This window comes from Pseudorasbora parva, chromosome 17 (genome assembly GCF_024679245.1).
Source record: "Pseudorasbora parva isolate DD20220531a chromosome 17, ASM2467924v1, whole genome shotgun sequence".
NCBI lineage: Eukaryota > Metazoa > Chordata > Actinopteri > Cypriniformes > Gobionidae > Pseudorasbora > Pseudorasbora parva.
In genome coordinates, this window is record NC_090188.1 from 37,740,126 (window position 1) to 37,762,309 (window position 22,184).

General features: G+C 39.9%; 2 protein-coding genes across 2 annotated transcripts in view; both read right to left on the reverse strand.

Annotated features, from left to right (window-relative positions):
• The window catches only part of si:zfos-1056e6.1 (uncharacterized protein LOC107988029 homolog), a 249,763-nt gene that overhangs the window by 151,067 nt on the left and 76,512 nt on the right, over positions 1-22,184 (reverse strand). The window lies entirely within an intron of this gene.
• The window catches only part of LOC137045729 (synapse differentiation-inducing gene protein 1), a 73,623-nt gene that overhangs the window by 40,149 nt on the left and 11,290 nt on the right, over positions 1-22,184 (reverse strand). The window contains exons 2-3 of the mRNA XM_067422616.1: positions 19,064-19,676; positions 168-305 (exon numbers count right to left, since the gene is read on the reverse strand). Coding sequence (XP_067278717.1) covers positions 168-305; positions 19,064-19,594 — 669 coding nt within the window. The 5' untranslated portion in view covers positions 19,595-19,676. The remainder of the gene's footprint in view (positions 1-167; positions 306-19,063; positions 19,677-22,184) is intronic.

The following is a 22,184-nucleotide window of genomic DNA, read 5'->3' on the forward strand; positions in this document are numbered from 1 at the left end:
GCACTTAGAATAGGGCCCTATATCTTTATCGCTATCATTACAGTTGTTGTCCTTGGTGTGAATGGGCCCTAACTCATGGCCTCTTGTGGCTTATTGCTTTATTATAAAACAGAGCACTCAGACTCTAAATTATGTTGTGAAAAAGTTTGTTGTTGAGAGCTTCTCACCTCGTGAGACAGGTAGAAAGCTGCGATTCCCAGGGGCCAGAAACAGCAGAGCATGGAGAAAACACTGAGACCCAGGTGGTCCCTCGGAGGCATCAGGAGGAAATTGTCTTCACTCTCTGAGTCACTTGAGTACTCACTCTGCAGAAAACACACAAAACACTGAATGAATCAGATGACAGAAAGGATTTTCATCGAGCTCTCTTTATTTCACATCTCTGTCCTTTTCAGCGGAAAAGAAGACAAAAAAGTGGAGTAATAATGCTAACAACAAAGCTGTGCGAGATCTAAGATAGTCATTCTTAGGGGGGTGCAAGGGCCCACTAACAATATAGTAACACATTTTGCATGTAGAGGACTTTTGAAAAATAAGGTTAAAATCAACCGCACTACTTGCTTAATGCACCTGGTCTGTTCAACGGTAGGGTATAATGGGGCTAAAGGGGCCACGGGGGAAAAGGCAACTTTGATTGTATTTTCTCTAAACCATTAGATGCTACAAAAACTTGCCTCAGCACTCTTTCCAAAACATCTGTTTTTCAAGATTCTTGTGGAAATTTGTCTGATCCGTGATGCGATCATGGGCGATAGCACAAAGCAGTGAAAAAGGCACAATAATTAACATGATAAGTCACATTAGTTCGCTTCAGAAGGCCTTTATTAACCCCCGGAGCTGTGTGGAGCAGTTATATGATAGATAGATGAACTTTTATGGACTTCAAAAACGACAACCATTCACTGCCATTATAAAACTTTGAAGAGCCCGGACATTATTTAATATAACACTGATTTTATTTATCTGAAAGAAGAATGTCATATACACCTAGGATGACTTGAGGGAGAGTAAATGATGGGATCATTTTCAAAACAATAACAAAGGTGAAGCTTGATGGCACTATGAAGGAGTGGAATGGTCCAGAGATGGAATTCATGAATCATGTGCACGGATGAGGCACTGAATTACGGATGAGAAAACGTTTGGTAGGTTAACGCAGCGCAGTTTTTTGTGCAACAAATTCTGTATAAGTTTGTCACAAAGCTCAGGGAAGAAGGAGGCGGGAACCAGTGAACATTTCAAAAACTTAATAATTAATATAAAATAATTAATAATAAAATAAACAAATACAATACAATAATTATTTTTCTCATATACTTGTCTCACATATGAAACAAGAGTTGTAGTGTGTAGCCTTAGGGTTAAAAATGACCCGGAAAGTATTCACAGGGCTTCACTTTTTCCACATTTTTCATGTTACAGACTTATTCCAAAATCTATTACAATTATTATTTTTCCCTCAATGTCCATAATTTCCCAAATGTACATAAGTATTCACAGCATTTGCTCAATACTTTGTTGAAAAAACAAAGTTTACAATACTTTGGCACCAATTACAGCCTCAAGTATTTTTGTGTATGATGCTACAAGCTTGGCACACCAGTTTTTGGACAGTTTCTCTCCCGTTCTTCTTTGCCGGACCTCTCAAGCTCAATCAGGTTGGATGGGGAGCGTCGGTGCACAGCCATTTTCAGATCTCTCCAGAGATGTTCAATCGTGTTTAAGTCTGGGCTCTGGCAGGGCCACTAAAGGACATTCACAGAGTTGTCCCGTAGCCACTGCTTTGTTATCTTGGCTGTGTGCTAAGGGTCATTGTCCTGTTGGTCCAGAGCGCTCTGGAGCAGGTTTTCATCAAGAAAGACACATGGCTGCATTCATCTTTCCCTTTGATCCTCACTGGTCTCCCAATTTCTGCCGCTGAAAAACATCCCCACATCATAATGCTGCCACCACCATGCTTCACTGTAAGGATGGTATTGGCCAGCTGATGAGCGGTGCCTGGTTTCCCCCAAACATGACGCCTAACATTCAGGGCAGAGTCCTTCGGGTCCCTTTTGGCAAACTCCAGGCGGACTTTCACTGAGGAGTGGCTTCCGTTTGGCCACTCTACAAAACAGCCCTGATTGGTTTTGTTTGTGTTCTGACATGCACTGTTAACTGTGGGACCTTACATAGACAGGTGTGTGCCTTTCCAAATCATGTCCAATCAACTGAATTTACAACAGGTGGACTCCAATCAAGTTGTAGAAACATCAAGGATGATCACACATATATATATACACACACACACACACACACACACATACACACACACACACACACACACACACACACACACACACACATATACACACACACACACATACATATATATATATATATATATATATATATATATATATATATATATATATATATATATATATATACACACACACATATATATACACACATACATATATATGTATATATATATATATATATATATATATATATATATATATATATATATATATATATATATATATATATATATATATACACACATACATATATATATTATATATATATATATATATATATATATATACACACACACACACACATACATTTGCAAAGATTTCAAACAAACTTCTGTCACATTGCCATTATGAGGTATTATTTGTAGAATTGAGGGGAAAAAAGAGAATTTATTCAATTTTGGAATAAGGCTATAACATAAAATGTGCTGTGAATACTTTCCGGATGCACTGTAACAACTGATTTGTATACAAACATTTAAATTGCTCATAAAACAGTTTTAAACAATATTTACACAGTGGCTATCATAAAAACGTGTTTTTATGATGGATTTATTTAAACATTAAGTATCAAAGAACAGGTTTGGTGTAGATATATTATGAAAATGTAATATAGTGCATTTATATTTAGCCAAATGCTATGCTCTTCTCATGGATTCATTTTTCTAGCTAACTATTGGGCTATGGTCACTGATTTTTGACCCCTATAAAAGACGAATGTTTAGTTTTATTATCAAACTTTTAACCTGTTGAAATGATCGTTTTCTGCATTTGGCAAGCTGAGCTTTTTTAATATTTAAATATTTACAATTAAAATTAATTTTTATATGAATTCCTAAAAGTCAAAACCTTTTGATTAAAAAGTGCACGTAATGTGCACAGATAAATCATTTATAGCCCAGTGTTTGTTATGTTCCTTGTCTGATCTTGCCCTGACATGGCTGTTTTGTTGGTGTGCTGATTTAGTTTCTCTGATTTGAGTTCTCGTGTTTGTTTATTATATTATTTTCACACAAAAAAACGCATTAGGCATTACACCTACAAACAAGCACAGCAAACATAGAACTTAATCAAACATTTTTATAAATACCGATTACAGTTCATGATGTGATGTTTGCCCAAGAGGCCTACCTAAAATGAGTCAATCATTGCATGACATCTTAATGCAACTAGCCACATGTCTTTTCTTCACACATAGGCCAAACAAAACATTTAAATGACTGTACTACAGTAATGTGGAAAAGTCAAAATTCAATATAATAATTAGCTATTTCCAATTAATTCTGGCAGGAAATGTTTTTTTTTTTATATAAGGATATAGAGATTTACATCCTATTCATTTTGACACAGAGAAAGGTTATGCATTTTAAACACACTGCATGTTATATAATAACCCCTGTGAATAATCAGAAATGCATTTATACCATTTATTCATTCAAGAACAATTCATGCTATATTATAATAGCATTAGCTAAAAGCTACATTTCAACCGTAGTCGCTAATATGAGGCAGTGTGTAGAAATTACATGACAAATGGAATTTAATATTCATTTGACGGCATCACCTGGGTACACCATATTTCTAATTATGCAAATACATCTAATGAACAGTTGCCAAGTTCCAGTCCAGCCTCATCAATAAATTTCAATACACATCTTGCAAGATCTCATTTGCTCAAATTGGCTTTAGCTGTGAAGTGGCAAGTTGCTCTGATAACCTGGCACATCTTCTTCCAAACAGCGTATCGTATGAAGCAACGTGTGCTCCTCGTAATGGTGCGACAGATTGAGAAGTGTGTCTGCATAATAGGAATGTCAAGTGTTCCATTAATTTGATTCCAAATTGAATTTCAAAAAGGCCAGAGCATATTCTAAAGGCTGCGATTACGAAAGGAGGCGTGATCGAGTTCTCTCTGCAGGTAAGAAAGACGCACTTGTGAAAGCAAAAAGGGAAAGTGTTACATGAGTCATCGGAGTGGATGTGCCTGCTGTCCTGTGCTGTATGGTGGGATGTCTTTTTCAGGACAATGCAATCAGATTTTCATTCCCCATGTTTCATAGACTGATTAATCTCTCCATAAATTGCAATTTTGATTAGCTGATTATGGAATACCCAAAAGAGATTGTGTCTGAGGGTTATGCAGTTTACTCCTCTATAATTGAACCATCACAATATGCTGCAAGCAAAAGTCACATCCAGTGACTTTTTTCACTAAAATTCATATTTGCAAAAAAAATTGTGAGTAAAATGTTTCCATTAAAAGTGCCCCTATTATGCTATTTTAAAGTTTCCTAATATTGTTTTGGAGGTCTCCAACAACAGGTTTGCATGCATCAAAGGTCAAAAACAGTTGAATTTTCGAGACTCGATGGAGGAATCTCTAAATCCCTCCTTTCCGTGAACCTGCTCTGCTCTGATTGGTCAGATGGCTCAGTCCGTTGTGATTGGTCTACCATCTGCCATGTATTTTTGAAACAAACTCCAATTTAGGGGTGTCCCTGACTAAGGATTTACACATTCAAATCAGAATTGTTGAATCTTTCTACAGTCGACCAATAGTCGAATCATCTGTGTGTGTGTGTGTGAATAGGTTGGGAGGGGCACGACATTAGTCAGAAGGAGGGTAAAACTATTTTTATTTTCCTTTACACATTGCACACAGCAACTACTTTTAATAAAGCGACCAAAACTGCCTGCCAACTGACAGACAAACTGAAAATTGCTTTCTTACAGTATTTAGGTTTAAATAAAAGGTAATGTGGTGGATAAACATTTGTAAAACGTTTTCTCATGACATTTTAAAGCTGTGATCGCAATACAGAACATCACACACATTTATAAAAGAACATTTTGATAAATAAACCTAAAAAAAATACCTGCCTAGAGAAGAAAAGAACACATGAACATTCTTAAGCCGATTGTGCCTAAAGGGGGTCTCACACCGTACTGAAGCTCAGCGGCGCGCCTCAGGATCTCACACCGGACTGAAGCTCAGCGGCGCGCCTCAGGATCTCACACCAGACTGAAGCTCAGCACCGCACCTCAGGATCTCACACCGGACTGAAGCTCAACGCCACGTCTCAGGATCTCACACCGGACTGAAGCTCAACGCCACGCCTCAGGATCTCACACCGGACTGAAGCTCAATGCCACGCCTCAGGATCTCACACCGGACTGAAGCTCAACGCCACGTCTCAGGATCTCACACCGGACTGAAGCTCAACGCCACGCCTCAGGATCTCACACCGGACTGAAGCTCAATGCCACGCCTCAGGATCTCACACCGGACTAAAGCTCAGCTCAGCACCGCGCCTCAGGATCTCACACCGGACTGAAGCTCAGCTCAGCACCGCGCCTCAGGATCTCACACTGGACTGAAGCTCAGCTCACCACCGCGCCTCAGGATCTCACACTGGACTGAAGCTCAGCGCCACGCCTCAGGATCTCACACTGGACTGAAGCTCAGCTCAGCACCGCGCCTCAGGATCTCACACTGGACTGAAGCTCAGCTCAGCACCGCGCCTCAGGATCTCACACTGGACTGAAGCTCAGCGCCACGCCTCAGGATCTCACACTGGACTGAAGCTCAACGCCTCAGGATCTCACACCGGACTGAAGCTCAGCTCAGCACCGTGCCTCAGGATCTCACACCGGACTGAAGCTCAGCTCAGCACAGTGCCTCAGGATCTCACACCGGACTGAAGCTCAGCTCAGCACCGTGCCTCAGGATCTCACACCGGACTGAAGCTCAACGCCTCAGGATTTCACACCGGACTGAAGCTCAGCGCCGCTTCTCAGGATCTCACACCGGACTGAAGCTCAGCACCGCGCCTCAGGATCTCGCACCGGACTGAAGCTCAACGCCACGCCTCAGGATCTCACACCGGACTGAAGCTCAGCGCCGCGCCTCAGGATCTCACATCGGACTGAAGCTCAGCACCGCGCCTCAGGATCCCACACCGGACTGAAGCTCATCGCCACGCCTCAGGATCCCACACCGGACTGAAGCTCAGCGCCACGCCTCAAGATCTCACACCGGACTGAAGCTCAGCGCCACGCCTCAGGATCTCACACCGGACTGAAGCTCAGCTCAGCACCGCGCCTCAGGATCTCACACCGGACTGAAGCTCAGCTCAGCACTGCGCCTCAGGATCTCACACTGGACTGAAGCTCAGCTCAGCACCGCGCCTCAGGATCTCACACCGGACTGAAGCTCAGCGCCACGTCTCAGGATCTCACACCGAACTGAAGCTCAACGCCACGTCTCAGGATCTCACACCGGACTGAAGCTCAACGCCACGCCTCAGGATCTCACACCGGACTGAAGCTCAATGCCACGCCTCAGGATCTCACACCGGACTGAAGCTCAGCTCAGCACCGCGCCTCAGGATCTCACACTGGACTGAAGCTCAGCTCAGCACTGCGCCTCAGGATCTCACACTGGACTGAAGCTCAGCGCCACGCCTCAGGATCTCACACTGGACTGAAGCTCAGCTCAGCACCGCGCCTCAGGATCTCACACCGGACTGAAGCTCAGCGCCACGTCTCAGGATCTCACACCGAACTGAAGCTCAGCACCGCATCTCAAGATCTCACACCGGACGCACACATTATATATGAAGAGTTTGGTTGCAAAACGCGATAAACGGCATTTTTTGACATTTAGATTTTATTATTGGAAATCACTGTTTAGATATACCTTAATCTATGTGTGAATTGCTGCCATTAATAAGATTTAAAAATGTACATTTTAAGCCTCCTACAAAATGTATTTTTTCACAGAACGCGATATCCGCCAGCCCAGATTCTTTACAAAGTGCGATAAAGAACGTTCAGGATGCTGCGCGAGCTCAGTATGTCACGCGAGGCAAACTCGGAGCACTTCACCGCCGGTGAAGTGCTCCGAGTTTGCTCAGTGAATTAACGATAATAGCAAAACAAAAAACATATTTTTAAAAAGAGGATTTAATAGGCTAACTAAAAAAGGTTTACCATTTAATTGTTTATACTGTAGGCAAGCTGTCAGTCACGTAGCCTCCGTCACTGATCAACAGCTGTCTGTCAGTCAGAGAATCAAAGTCTCACGGTTCATCAATCCATCGTCTCACTCACTTTGTGTTGTGTGGTTGTGTTGGGGGCGTGGTTTCTGATTATTGCCTGAGCACTATCACCTGCTGCACTCATCACCGCTGCCTTTATATACGTGTCACTGACTGCACCCATTGTCAGATCGTTGCGGGCTTCTGTGGTCCCTGTTGTGTGCTGTGCTTCTCCCGGGAGATCGCCTCTGTTCCGGATTCCGGGATTCCTTCGGTTCTTCTGCCCACTGCTTCCCCTGCGTCACGAGCCGCTGACCAGCTCACCGCCTTCTCTGTCTTCTGGACCTGCCTGACTGTTCTTACCCTGCCTGCCCGTTCTGAGTTCTCAGTGGTCTTCGGACTTTATGTACTTCGTGCAGTTCTGTCAATAAATGAGTTAATCGCATTTGGATCTTTCAGTCTCTTTCTAGACCCTGACACAAAGCTTCAGAGTCAAGCTTAACGTTATGGATTTCGATGACTGATTGGAGCCGGTCAGGAAGGCATCTAAAGAAAATCATCAAAAGGAGAAGACCAAACAGGCAAGGCATTCAGGGGAGCGAAAACATCCAAAGATTTATTTTGGTCATCGGCGACTGCGAGTAACGTCGGTCTATCACACACACACACACACACAAGCTTTTCTTAATGGTATTATAGAATAATATAGCCTATGGTGGATATATAGCCAAAAAATTGTTATGTTATGCATGTTCTGGCCAAAACTAACTCGGAATCTTATTATTATCAATCAATCTTTGTATATACTATTCCATATATTTATGATGTATTGTTTTTTTAACCAATTTAAGATGTTTGACAATGTTAAGATAAATATGTTGCATTTTGGCATGGTTTTTGACTTATTTATGAACTATTTATGGACATAAAATTAAATAAAAAATATCCTGGATTTGAAGAATATTGTGTCCCTGGCCTACACTGAGCTCAAGTAATAGTTTAATGTACAAAAAATTGTGAATGAACTTGACTGTTGATGTCTTAAATAATAATGTCAAATAACCAACATTTCTCAAAATAGATACCGTATTTTCCGGACTATAAGTCGCACTTTTTTTCATAGTTTGGCTGGTCCTGCGACTTATAGTCAGGTGCGACTTATATATCAAATTTAATTCATACTGACTGACAAGAATAAACATATAGCCGCGAGAATGCGTTCTATGCTGCTCCTGTAGCCTAATATTTACTTATACACAACAACTTAGAAAGACTGAACACAAACAAAATGCTCCCATAAAGAAAATCTTATTCTGCAAAATACAAACAGCATGTAGTAAAACATGCAGCGGAGAACGATTCTCACAGCGTTCGTCTCGCGCGGCAGAGCCTCTCCCGGCAGAGAGTTCAAGCCTCTGTGGACTCGTTCCTTCAGCTCTGGCCATCTTGCTTACAGTCCGCAAGTAGATTTCTTTTTCTTCTTCATCACAATTAAAGTAACCTCTGCTTTTCGCCAGTCCCTTACAAGTTTCTCACTCACTTCAAACTTTCTTTCTTCTGCTCGGGTTATGCAGTGAAGCGGGCACGAGCGAGTGCACGCGAGCAGGTGGTCGCATGCGCGCGCGGGTGCTCGCGTGCTCGCATGCGCGCGGCTGCAGCTCTGCCCTAATGCGACTTATAGTCCAGTGCGACTTATATATGTTTTTTTCCGCGTCATGACGCATTTTTTGACTGATGCGACTTATACTCCGGAGCGACTTATAGTCCGGAAAATACGGTATATCTCGTTTTGCAACGAAACTTCATATGCGCGAGCTCAATTTTGAATCGAATTCTGACAGAAGAGCTGCATGATGAGTGTACAGTCCCTGACAAAAGTCTTGTCGCTTGTGTACAAATTGACCTAAAGTGCCGCTGAAATATATTTCTAATCAAGATTTTTTTACAAGAAATGGCTCATTTTAATCCAACCAGCTTTTGTGATAATGTTTCAGTGAAAAACTAAACTTTCAAAAAGTATTCTAATATTCACAGCTTGGTAAAGCCCATTGAGTCAATTTTTGCAAAGACATAAAAGTCACCTTGTCATATGAGCTTCACCTGTGACTAATAATGGATCAATTAGGTCTCAAATGTGTATAAAAAGAACCCCAGTACGCTAGACCTTCACATCAACTGCAACTAGACCTCTGCAAACATGCCTAAGATTCACCCAGAGACTAAAGTTTTGATTATCAAGAGGCTGAAGACCAGATCCACTGCTGATGTGGCAGACACCTTCAATGTGTCTCAGCGTCAAGTACAGAGGATAAAAAAAAGATTTGAAGAGACTGGAGACGTTTTTGACAAGCCCAGGTCAGGCAGACCCCGCAAGACAACTGCTCGAGAGGACCGTTTGTTGGCTCAAATCCAAGGCCAGCCCATTTTCCACTGCAGCAGAGCTCCACGAGACCTGATCACCTGAAGTCCATGGGTCAACCAGAACAGTTTGTCGGATTCTGTCTCGAAATGGCCTCCATGGTCGAATCAGTGCCCAGAAGCCAGCACTAAACAAAAGACAATTGAAGAACCATGTGGCATTTGCCAAGGCCCACAGCCTGCTAAAAGGATGGACGCTGGAAAAGTGGCAGAAGGTGGATCAGCTGAATCTTCTGTTGAATTACACCACAGTCGCTGCAAATATAGCAGGAGACCTACTGGAGCCAGAATGGATCCAAGATTCACCCAGAAAGCAGTGAAGTTTGGTGGCGGAAAAATCATGGTCTGGGGTTACATCCAGTATGGGGGTGTGCGAGAGATCTGCAAGGTGGAAGGCAACATCAATAGTCTAAAATACCAAGAAATCTTAGCTACCTCTTATATTCCCAACCATAAAAGAGGCCAAATTCTGCAGCAGGACGGTGCTCCATCGCATACTTCCATCTCCACATCAAAGCTCCATTGCATACTTCCATCTCCATATCAAAGTTCCTTAAGGCGAAGAAGATCAAGATGCTCCAGGATTGGCCAGCCCAGTCACCAGACATGAACATCATTGAGCATATGTGGGGTAGGATGAAAGAGGATGCATGGAAGACGAAACCAAAGAATATTGATGAACTCTGGGAGGCATGCAAGACTGCTTTCTTAGTTATTCCTGATGGCTTCATCAATAAATTTTATGAATCCTTGCCAAACCGCATGGATGCAGTCCTTCAAGCTCATGGAAGTCATACAAGATATTAAATTTGGATCTCACAGCACCACAACTTAATTTGCTGACATATTTTTGTATTTGCTGTAAATTTGTTCAATTTCTGTATAGGCGACAAAACTTTTGTCTTGCCAAAATTTGACCTTTCTGTCTTGATTAAATGATAAATATTTTTTCTGTGAACATTATTTATTTCAGTGCATTAAACATCATTTGGGAGGGTTTTAGCTTTTCATATGAGCTATTTCTAACACCAATTAATTAATTAAAAGTCAGGTTAATATCAGGTATTTCTAGAAAATAGATAAGCGACAATACTTTTGTCAGGGACTGTATATTGTTGCACAGGGGGAAATCGGTATGTAAACTTTGGACAATCATTTTGGACATATATGTACAATTTGTGGGAAATATAATATAAATTTCTTATAAAACCTTGAAATGGCGCACTGTGGCGTGTCAGGATTTTAAACAACTTCCTGAGTCGCACAGGCACCGAATGCCGCCGGTGTGTGTACACTCATTGAATTTGTTCAAATTAAAGGTACAGCGGTGAGCTTCTCGGTGAAAGCACAGCGCCCTTTAAAGGGGTCGCACACCAGACGCGAAGCTCAGCGCCACGCCACGTCTTTAAAATATTTAGCACCCCTATATAGCCAATGGCATTTTTCTCACAATTGCGAGTTTTAAAGTCAGAATTCTTAGATAAACTTGCAATTGTGTGATATAAATTCACAATTCTGACTTTTTTTTTTTCACAATTGCGAGTTATAAAGTTTTATTTCTCATCATGCAATTTGCGACTTTATATCTCAAAATTCTGACTTTAAATCTCGCAATTGTGAGAAAAAAAAGTCAGAATTATAACTTTATATCACGCAATTGCAAGTTTATATCTCAGAATTCTGAGATATAAACTCGAAACTGCGTGATATCTCAGAATTTTTTACTTTATAACTCGCATTTGTAGGGAAAAAAAAGTCTGAATTCTGAGATAAAAAGACGCAATTACTGTTTTTATTTTTTTATTTAGCAGCGAAAATGGGCTTCCATATATAACACTGTTCCGGAGACTCTATTCATTCCGGTTAAATCACAAAACAAAACATGGCCCTGCTCTTGATATAGAATCACTTATGAACACCTTCGGTTTCAATAAGAGAGAAAAAAACTATACGAAAGCAGATTAGAACCCACAACCTCTGATATGCTTAACAAAACTCCTACCACTACCATTAAAGCACACAAGCACTTCTATGTATTTATTCACTCATGTGAAGAATCTCTGGACTAACAATGTTGTATTAGGCTAAAGCAGATGATCACGTTAAACATGACTTCTATGTTGATAAATTAAGCTTAATTATGTACCATTGGAATTGATTTCTGGAAATTGTAATGTAATATTTTCTGCAATTGCTATTGTATCATGTTTTACCCGCCACTCCTGTTCAGTGTTGGGCAAGTTACTCTAAAAAAGTAATTCATTACTAGTTACTAATTACATCTTCAATAGTGTAATTAGATTACTGTACAAATTACTCTCTCCAAAAAGTATTTAATTACTTATTACTAATTACTTTCTAAATTCTATATCAACCTCAAGTTAAGCAATTCAAGGTTTGACATGAAACGGCTCTTAATTCATTCAAATACAAAATATACAACTACATAAATTGCTCTTATTAACTGACCAAAGTATTACAAATGTAAGAAGGATACATAAAAACATGCATTTTAAAGTTAGACTTTAAAAGTTGATGTTAATTCCACTATTGTATTATATATAATTATATTTAGTATTTAGTTCAATTACATCAGTTACTATAATTAAATAAAAGAAAAAATAAGAGTAATCCCTTCTTCAAGGGAAAATTAATTAAATTACAGTAACTAATTACATAGTAACTAATTACACCCAACACTGCTCCTGTTCCACCCACTTATTAAAACAAAATGATGCCACTGTTTTTACATGTAACACAATAGTTATTGTGTAACACAGTGGTCAAAAAGGATTTAACAAGTGCATTTTGAATTGATTCCTCTTGGAAACTCAGTGATGCTGAACCTTGTGTCTGTAATTTGTCCAGGGATTTTATGTGGGTGTGGGAGAAAAACACTGACATTCTGGATTTAGGTGGCAATAAAACATAAAGTAGCCCATTATTAATGTTACCTTACGTTCATGTATGAGAAACTTTGAAAAGGACATTGCAGAGCTTTTTCATCCTCAAACAGCATTACACATTAACATAAAAAACACAGAATTTAAATTTTTAATCCAATGACTGATCAGATCAGTCTTTTTTGGAGGTCACGTAATTGACAACAAAGTGAACTTGATGAGAGACAGTCCGTGACACATCTGCAGGTTTGGCTGTGCTCTCAGTGCCCACTCGTGCAGGGCTCTGTGAAGCTGCACATCGGCCTCAGAACAGGTGGAGCAAACAGGCGGGCAGCAGCAGGAAACTGGCTGTCCAGACCGGCTCTCTTTACACTCTCTACACTTCTGATCAGCCTCTCTCTCTCCCAGGCATCTGGCAAGAGCTCTAGACACATGCTCTCCCAAAGATCAGCAGCACCATATGACAGGATGGTGTTAAATTAGGGGCAAAGACAGAGCTCACACCTTCCTTATAGCATTGGACAAAAGTATGGTTCACATGGGTAAGGATTGCAAACAAAACATTTGTGTGATGCAGAAATTATTTGAAAAGACTGAAAATCCAGTTTAGCAAACTGTTGGCTCCGTTTCAAAACCTAGTGAGCTGCCTACGCAGGCAGTATTGTAAACCCTGGTTTATGTGTAAGTGTGCGCATGCAAAAAAAAAAAAAAAATGACGTATACGATTATGCAAATCACAGCACTTCTAACGCATTGGCCCCCCTCAAGAATTTGTACGGACGAAAACGTCAAAGTTGGAGCTTCAATTTATCATACCTATCATTATAAAAGCATACTCAATATCTCCCTTGTACAATATTATTATATGAAATATTGTTAAAAGTATATATTATAAAAATATATTAGGTAAATGAAATATTGTTTTAAGCAGTTTTACAAGGACCACCTTCACTAAAGCCTGGCATACATGTTATGTTTTCTGCTGTCGTAATTATATAATTGATGTAATGGTTCTAATCTTCCTTATCTTCCCTTTCTTATGTTATTTTATATTTTATACACATATATTTATATACATATATATATGTATATATATATATATATAAAATGGTTTAGAAATATGTGAGAATGCGCTTTCTTTATACACACAGCTCACTGTGCGCGTGAGAGAGAAAGTAAAAATTAATTCATTTGTAAAATTAAAGTCTAAAAGAAATATTTCTTTTTTTTTTATTCCTTGCAAGTGTTGGGGAAAGTTACTTTTAAAAGTAATACAGTACCATATTGCTTTACAGTTACTCCCTAAAAATTAGAAAGATTTAATATAATCATCAAAGGTAGGTAGCAAAGACATTGGTTAATAAAGTGAGATTAATTAAGTGAGATTAGTCAATAAATGGTAAAGCAAACTTGCATCCATTTGAAAAGGTAACTCATATTTTGTAAATTTAAAAGTAATTACTTTCCTTGTTACTTGAAAAAAGTAATCTGATTACGTCACTCAAGTTTCTTGGTAAAATTATGCACAATAATTCACTCCCTGAAAATATCGATACTAGGGGTGTAACGATACACTCATGTCACGATTCAATACTAACGCGATACTAAACTCACAATATGATTTTTATCGCAATATTTTAAGCCAACATTTTTTTTAACTATTATTACTTTCTTAAATAATATTAATGTTAATATATTATTATCAGGACACACAAATATTCCCCCATTGCATTACTATACATTATATTCAACATTATATACAGTAGTTTAATGTAGTAATGTTTGCAGTAGTAGTTTGTAGTAGGTTGCTAGGCAACGTGGGGGAGAGGACGCTGGCGTCGTCTGTTCGCCGCTTCTCCACCCACAAATGATCATGTTAATGTACTATTAGATTTAGATTTTATTTTATTTCCTTATGTTTGTGACTAGTCTAACAGTCAGAGCTACAATTGGGGCTGTTGCTGATTGCTGGCAGCCACTGAGAGGACGTTGTTCCTCGTTTCGCCGTTTTCCACCGCTTTTAATGTTTACGTTTGAATTGCTGCGGTTGGTTCTGGTTTGGTGGACATTTGATGTTTCACTTTCTCGCCGCGACTGCTCACTGGTGGTCTCCCTTGGGCTTAAGCTGCATGGTGGCTGAAGTTTGCACCGGGCTAGCGTCATCTGGGCCATCGTAATCGGCGTCCGGCATGATGTTGGGATGTTCCGCTTCTCGGCTGCGCCGCTGTTCCGTCCTGCATTGCGGCCGTGGAGCGGCTTGGACTTCTGCGCCGGCCCCGGTGTGTCCACAGAAGTGCCCGAAAAAATGTTCTGCCTCCTGCATGGTGCTGCGGCGATCCCCATCGTTTGAATCGTCATGAAGACCCATCATCTGGTCTTCAGCTGTCCTGCCTCGGCGATGTCATCGGGACACTGCCGCTGGGAGAAATCTGAAACATGGAGTGGACCACAGTGTGCTGCGGAGCTAACAGAGACTTCCACCATCAGCTGTTTTCTGTTCACCATCAGCTCTGTTTCTGTTCACCATCAGCTCTGTTTTCTGTTCTGTTTTCTGTGTTGGTTGATTGTTTGTAGTATTTTATATTTTTACTTGTTATTCATTTTTTGTTGTTATCCCCCCCCCCCCCCCCCCCTTTGTTGCACTTTGAGATTCTTCGGAATGAAAAGTGCATTATAAATAAAATCTATTATTATTATTATTATAATGTCACAAACATTTTTCCTTATGCCTTTGTGACATTTTTTGGATCTTTTTTAAATTTAAGAGGAATGGGTTTTAAATGGAGGTACAGAAATCTTTCTCTGGTTTCTTGAAAAATATCTTCATTAGTGTTTTGAATTTAAAATGAAAATGTGGCAGGGGAGGCGTGGTTTTGCGGGATCGGCAGAGGGAGAGAGGAGGCGGAGCCGAGCGGGGCGTAAGTGGGTCAAGTGCAAATGAATAACACCTGTCTCTGATTGCAGTAGTTGGCGAGGAGAGACGGCTTAAAAGCCACGGCAGAGAGAGACGAGGGAGAGAGAGTTTGGACTGGGACTCGGAGTGCAGCCTGCCTGGAGAGAGATTGCCATACAGAGTATTGAGAACGAAGTGTGAAAGTTTAATGAGTTGATGTGCCCTCGAGCACGTGTGTTATTTGAGTTTGAGAGAACAATAAAAGCTACGAGTCCCAGTAACGCCGACCCCGCCTTCTTCCTTACTTCCAAGAACCGAACCACAGAAAATCTTATAGGTTTGAAACGACATGGGGGTGAGTACATTAATATGACAATTTACATTTTTGGATGTAAATCTCAATCAGCTCCCTAGTTCAGTAGTCAGGGTAATGATTAGACAGACATACATTTTAAAGGCTGTATAAATCACTGTATAAATAAATATTCGCTCTCTAAAAAGTCCCACAATGCCCTGTGAAAACCAGGAAGCATTGATGTCCACTATGTTTCCTTAACAGAAGTTCTAAAGCGTGAAACATATATCACGTTAGCCATCTTACTACCCATAATGGCAAGCGATTTTTACAAAAAATAAAAATATGCAAACCATTATTTAAAGGAGTCCTATAATGCCAAGTTTACTTTACTTTACTTTACTTTACTTTATTTTATTTATAAAGAGGACCATGTACAATTTTTAACATAAACTTTTTAACTTCATGTATTGTACCGGATTTAGCTCAAAGCTAATTTTCACCCGCAGTCCAACAAGAGGTCAAATTAGTCTCTGATGTTCCCAGAGTGTGTATGTAAAGTTTTATCTCAAAACACCACAGATCATTTTAATAGCACGTTAAAATTCTCACTTTTTGAGGGTGCAAAAACGTGCCATTTTTTGTATGTATTTTAAATCCAAATGAGCTGCTGCTTCCTGCCACCCTTTCAAGAAGAGGGCGGAGCTTCAAGAGCTCATGTTAGCAGCTCCGATTACCTCACGCAGACACCCACTGAAAAATGTCAGAAACTATTCAGCCTTTTATGTTAAAACCAGAGTCTGACAATGATGGAGAGACTCAAGAAGAAGTGACGACGTAGAATGAGACAAGACATTTCTGCATGGTTAGTTGATGAATTCATGTAGCTGATGTGGAGTTAACCATCTTCAAGTCAATGATTAGCATGTTCAGTCATGATAATCTATAAATCGCTCATTTGGGAACGGTTGTAAAATGCCATGAGTGCCAGAGAATATCTGCCGCATGAAGATCTAACAGGTATAGTTTAGTTTAATTACAGTTATAACTTATGTTGTCATCTTGTTTTTATGACATGCTATAACATTTGTGTTACGTGCTAGTTGGACAAGCAAGAGACGTTTGAGGAGTGAGACCGTTGTGTGATGGCGAATGAGCGTCACCTGCGAGCCACACAGATCTCGAGTTCTCTCATGAGGGAGCTCGGAGGCATTTAAGGACGAGCGACACCAATGAAGGACGAGAGAGGACCAGGCCTGAAATGTATGTTGTTTTGATTATGGTGTATGATGTGTGTGCGAGGCAGTCGTCCATGAGGGGCTACCCATGTTACTTTTGTTTTGTTTGTTTTATTTATTAAAGTCTTTGTATGTTCGCCGGTTCCCGCCCCCTTCTTCCTTTTTACGAACTTCATTACAGTACTCTATTAAAATAAGTGTGAAACAACGGATGCGACAGCTTGAGCAGACTCCCAAATGTGCTACAACAACTCTTCCTCTTCTCAACATGTTCCTGCACTGCAAAAAATGCTTTTCTTACTTAGTATTTTTGTCTTGTTTCTAGTCAAAATATCAATAAATTCTTAACACAAGAAGTATTCGCTAGATGAGCAAAAGTAATTGTACTTGTTTTGAGAAAAAATAACAAAAAATTAAGAGTTTTTGCTTAAAAATTCAAACAGAAAACAAGATTATTTTGCTTACCCCAATATCTGATTATTTTGCTTAATTTAATTTAATTTTTTTTTTCAAAAACAAGACAATAATTTGTACTTGTCTAGTAAATGTTTCTTAATGTAAGAATTTTTAGATATTTTGACTAGAAACGATACAAAAATACTAAGTAAGAAAAGCATTTTTTGCAGTGTGTGGGCAGGGTTTATGTCAATTGTAGGGTTTGTGATGTCACCAACCCGTGAAGAAGCTCATTGTAGTCCCTACCAACCGTTTGTTTTAGTCCTTAAAAAGTGATTTATGTAAAAGACAATATCTCCCTTTGATTTGAACTTTAAGCGTCTTATCTTTGCAGATGTTGTTTATGCTCAAAAACAACATTACACTAGCCTGACAAGCCAGACCCACATCAAGATGTTTGGTCTGGAAACTCTCCATTGACAGCTCAATCCGAGGGGCGGATAAACGGTTGTCTTTCAAACTCCCTCTGCACGCGATAGGATAGCGCTACAACCAACCAGAGCAACAACGGTGAAACGGAGCTTGTTGATAGATTAAACATTCGCCGTATCCGGTCGGCTAAACTCTGAACACATCTTCCCTTTTTAAGAATGACTTCAGTGCCGTTCTTCGTTCTTTTCTCAGAGAAAAGCTTAACTCCAAGTCTTCCAGAATCACGGTCAAAGCTGATTCGAAAGACCGCCGCCATTCGCCAGTTTCTGTGTTTACTAGAAGCAACTCGGCCGTCGTCATTATGGCCCCGCCCACCGACTCTATACACGATGTGATTGGCCCGTCCAGAGTTAGGGGAATACAGCTCAGAAGGTTATTGAGAGTTCCTAGATGACACTCGCGGGCAATTTAGAGTTGCTGCCGCTAGGGTGCGTCTAGATCTCTAGGCTAACATTACACACTAGCTATAAATGCTGCCATTATATTGTTTTTATAATTTAAATAAAATGTAGTTTGTTTACTAAAATCACTTTCATAATTGAGAATTTAAGTTGTGTTTGTTATTAATACATTTATACATTATTTTATTTATTATAATTTGCAGTGCTTTTATTTTGAAATGTCGGTTCAAGTTTATGCGCAAATACTGACTTCACGTCACTCATAGTTCACGCAGGCAAGCGGCAAACATGGACATTATGCTCCGAATAAAGGTGTATTCTCATCAAAAAGGACTTGAATGGTCATAAAGAAGATTCAGAGATTATTTCCCTTTGTTGCAGCATGCAGCCAACGAGGTATTGTGTTTTATTTGTCTGTATTTTCTGTCAGTAAAAGGTAATTACATCTGTTGTGCACTCTTCTGTGCGTGCGTTTGCTTTGGCAAGCTAATGGGATATCTTTATTATGTTTTGTATACTGTGTTTAGTTTTCACGGTGGATTTGGAGAAAAGTCTTCAATTAAACCAGTAGCAAGAAAACCATTTGTGTCTGCATATGCTTGGCTGGATTTACACTAGCTAAAGTTAAAAAAGTGAAATCATAATCAACCACCCCTTTAAAAGTGTTAAAGTATGCAATCTCTCTCACCTCGAGTTCTTGAAACTCATCATCATCGTCATCCACATCGTAGGAGAGTGTCTGAATCTTGGCATCTTCCATAGAGAGATCTAGAAATCTGCTGTCAGTGAACAGAACCCCATCTTTTGAGCCAGACGAGGCAGGGGTCATTTCCTCAATGAAGGTGGTCTCGCAGCAGTCTCCTCCCTCTCCCCATGCTCTCAACACACTCTCAGGGTAGAGAATGAGGTTGGGCCTGTAATAAGGGTCTATGGCCTGGGGAAGGGCGCTGGGGTTGAGCAACTGTGGGGGTCCTCTACCATCCGGTGTCCCATTTTTGTCCTTGGACACCACATGGCCCTGGTACTGTGGGGCAGAATAGACAGACACCAGTCCTTCCTTAGTTTCCACCATTAAGTTGTGGGTATTGATCAAACCATTACGTTTGCAACATTCATGTCCCAAGTCAGCACTCCCTGCTAATGGGGTCTTCCCTTGAGTAGGATGGTCTTTCTCATCCGTCACTTCTGTTTCTGGTCGTGTTCGGAGCCCTTTCTCCATGCTGGTCTGTTGCTGTGGAGCAAGGCTTGCCTCATGAATGGCTTTGTGGAGGCATGAGGTTCAAGAGTCACTCCCCTTCTTCCTGCAAGAATCCACATCACCAATGGTTATAAAACTGTGATGGGAGAATTTGATGTCAGAGTGTCAGAACAAATGTCAATGAAACAATGAAAAATACATTTGTAAATGGTAAATTCACAAATTCTCACAAAATCATGTTTAACCCCCAAAAAAGAGAACGAAAATTGTATTTATATTTTGCTCATGGTAAATTAAGTCTATTTCTATCATGACAACTCTGAAGATTTTTTTCATGGTAATGGATATGACAGTGTCAATGCATTTGGTCTTATCGCGGAATAGATCTGCTACTCTGCTGCTGTTGATTATTGCTACTGTACAGGCAGGGACAGTAAAGGGACTTGCAAGTGCCAATACAAACACAGATACACTGCTGTGAGTATAGACAAACTGCTGCTGCATATATAGCAGAAAATAGCAAATATAAAATTAACCCATATCTATAGGTGGAGCTGGGGAAGGTGAAGGGTTTCAGAGAAACTCTGACAAGGCTCGAAATTTCTTTTGGTCTCAAATGCTCCAGAAATAAAATCTCAAACCTCTATATTTATTTTGGAGCATTTGTGTAAGTGCAAATAATTGTTGTAGGGTGACCTTTTTCTTGAGATGCACCAGTCAACCCGGCCTCAGAAACAGACAGTTTGTGCTTCAAACACACGATCAGCGTTTTTTGGCTGATCTCTATTCCGCACTTGCACACAAACTGCATTGCAATAATTTCCCAAAATGCCATTTGTTTGAAATATTACACCAGGCTATTACTGTTGTACAATAGAATTCAGCTATGTCTGAATGTAATAATAATACTAACACTAATAATAATAATAGTAATAATAATAATAATAATAATGAATATCATTTATTAAATATTAATATTATTAATTAGTAAATAATAAATACCTTCACTCAGTTGGGATATTCTCTTTTATTCAGGACAGCAAAGGCAGTGACTGTAACATTGAATGTATTTTGCAGTATTAAACACATCTATACCAGTTTCATCAGGCTCTGAAAATTCTTCAAAAAGAAGACAAAGAAGTGCCTTCTCAGCTGTTATTCTCACCAACTTGTGTATCAGAACAGGGTAGGGGTGTGAACCTACACTGGTCTCATAGTTCGGTTCGATTACAATTATCATGTCATTGATTCGGTTCAATTCGATATCACATTGAATTGATGATTCACTGCATCCTCCCGTATACAATTTTGTCAGTCAGTTATATGAACTGAACCTTTAATTTTACCTGCTCAAAGAAAATATGCTTCTTGAATGTATCAAACAAAACTCAAGTCTTGGGATAGAAGACAACAGGAGCATTTAGAACAAATACACAAAATACTAAAAGCCACTTTAGGAGGTGGTCTGGGTCTCTTTACAGCTAAATGGTTGTTGAAACCACACATGCCAATTTTACTTATCCCAACAATGCTAAAAAAAAAATCAACGTGCAAGAGCGTGTTATAGGCTATATATCTTGTTATAGCCAGACTTACAGTCCTACAGACTTACAGTCCAGACTTAGAGTTCTCTTCATCAAGCCAACGCACAAACTACCGCACATTAAAACTGAAAGTAAAGTCGTACATCCTCAACATACAATCATCTTCATTAAAAGTAAAGAAACTGAATGATCTTACCAGTGCTGTGTTCGCACTCATTCATATTGCGGTCTTTGAAATCAGCTGTTGATTAATACAATGCAGCTCATATCTGTTGTTTTGACGTGATGTGAACTCCAATAAATCTGCATATAGTGCGGGAATTGAAGATCTGATTTATCTCCGTTTTGTGGCGGAGTGTAGGCTAAATAAAAACGTCTTGATAAATCATAGCTTTGATTTACTCACCGCGCATGTTCTCCAAGTCGTGCTTACCGGGTTGTTCATAAAAGCTGAAATGCGCCCAGATGTCTGCTTTTAAAGTAGTTGGAGCATTTTTAATTACTCGCACCACTCACCTCCCTCTGCGATTACATGCTACCGTGACAAAGCACATGTGTGACAAATAACATTATACATGAAGTCAGTAACATTATATTAATCGGTTATGGTCTATCACTGAACCGATACTGAATCGTCCTTGTCCGCATCGCGATGCATCGAAGAAATGACTAATTTCGACACCCCTAGAACAGGGTGTGTTTTAACGCACCACCGTTTCCGTTTAACTCTTTCCCCACCAAACACAGAATTTTTTGTTATTTGTGAGAAAACGCTTCCTGGGTTTCCGTGTTTTCACTGTTATACAGTAGAGGGCACTATTAATAATTACAGAATCACCTGATCAAAACAAAGATGAAGAACACAACCAAAAAATACAAGCAATCGTATGCAAGCAGATGTATATGTAAAATAACGCAATCATTAACTTTAAACATCATATAAATCAAAACTGCCTACTGTTACTGAATGAAATGTGGACCCAGGTGAGCTACAGGACTGTGAAGCGTTAGGAGTGTTGATGGACTCGATCTACTCCATCTGTGTTTGATCATCGCTCTGAATCTGA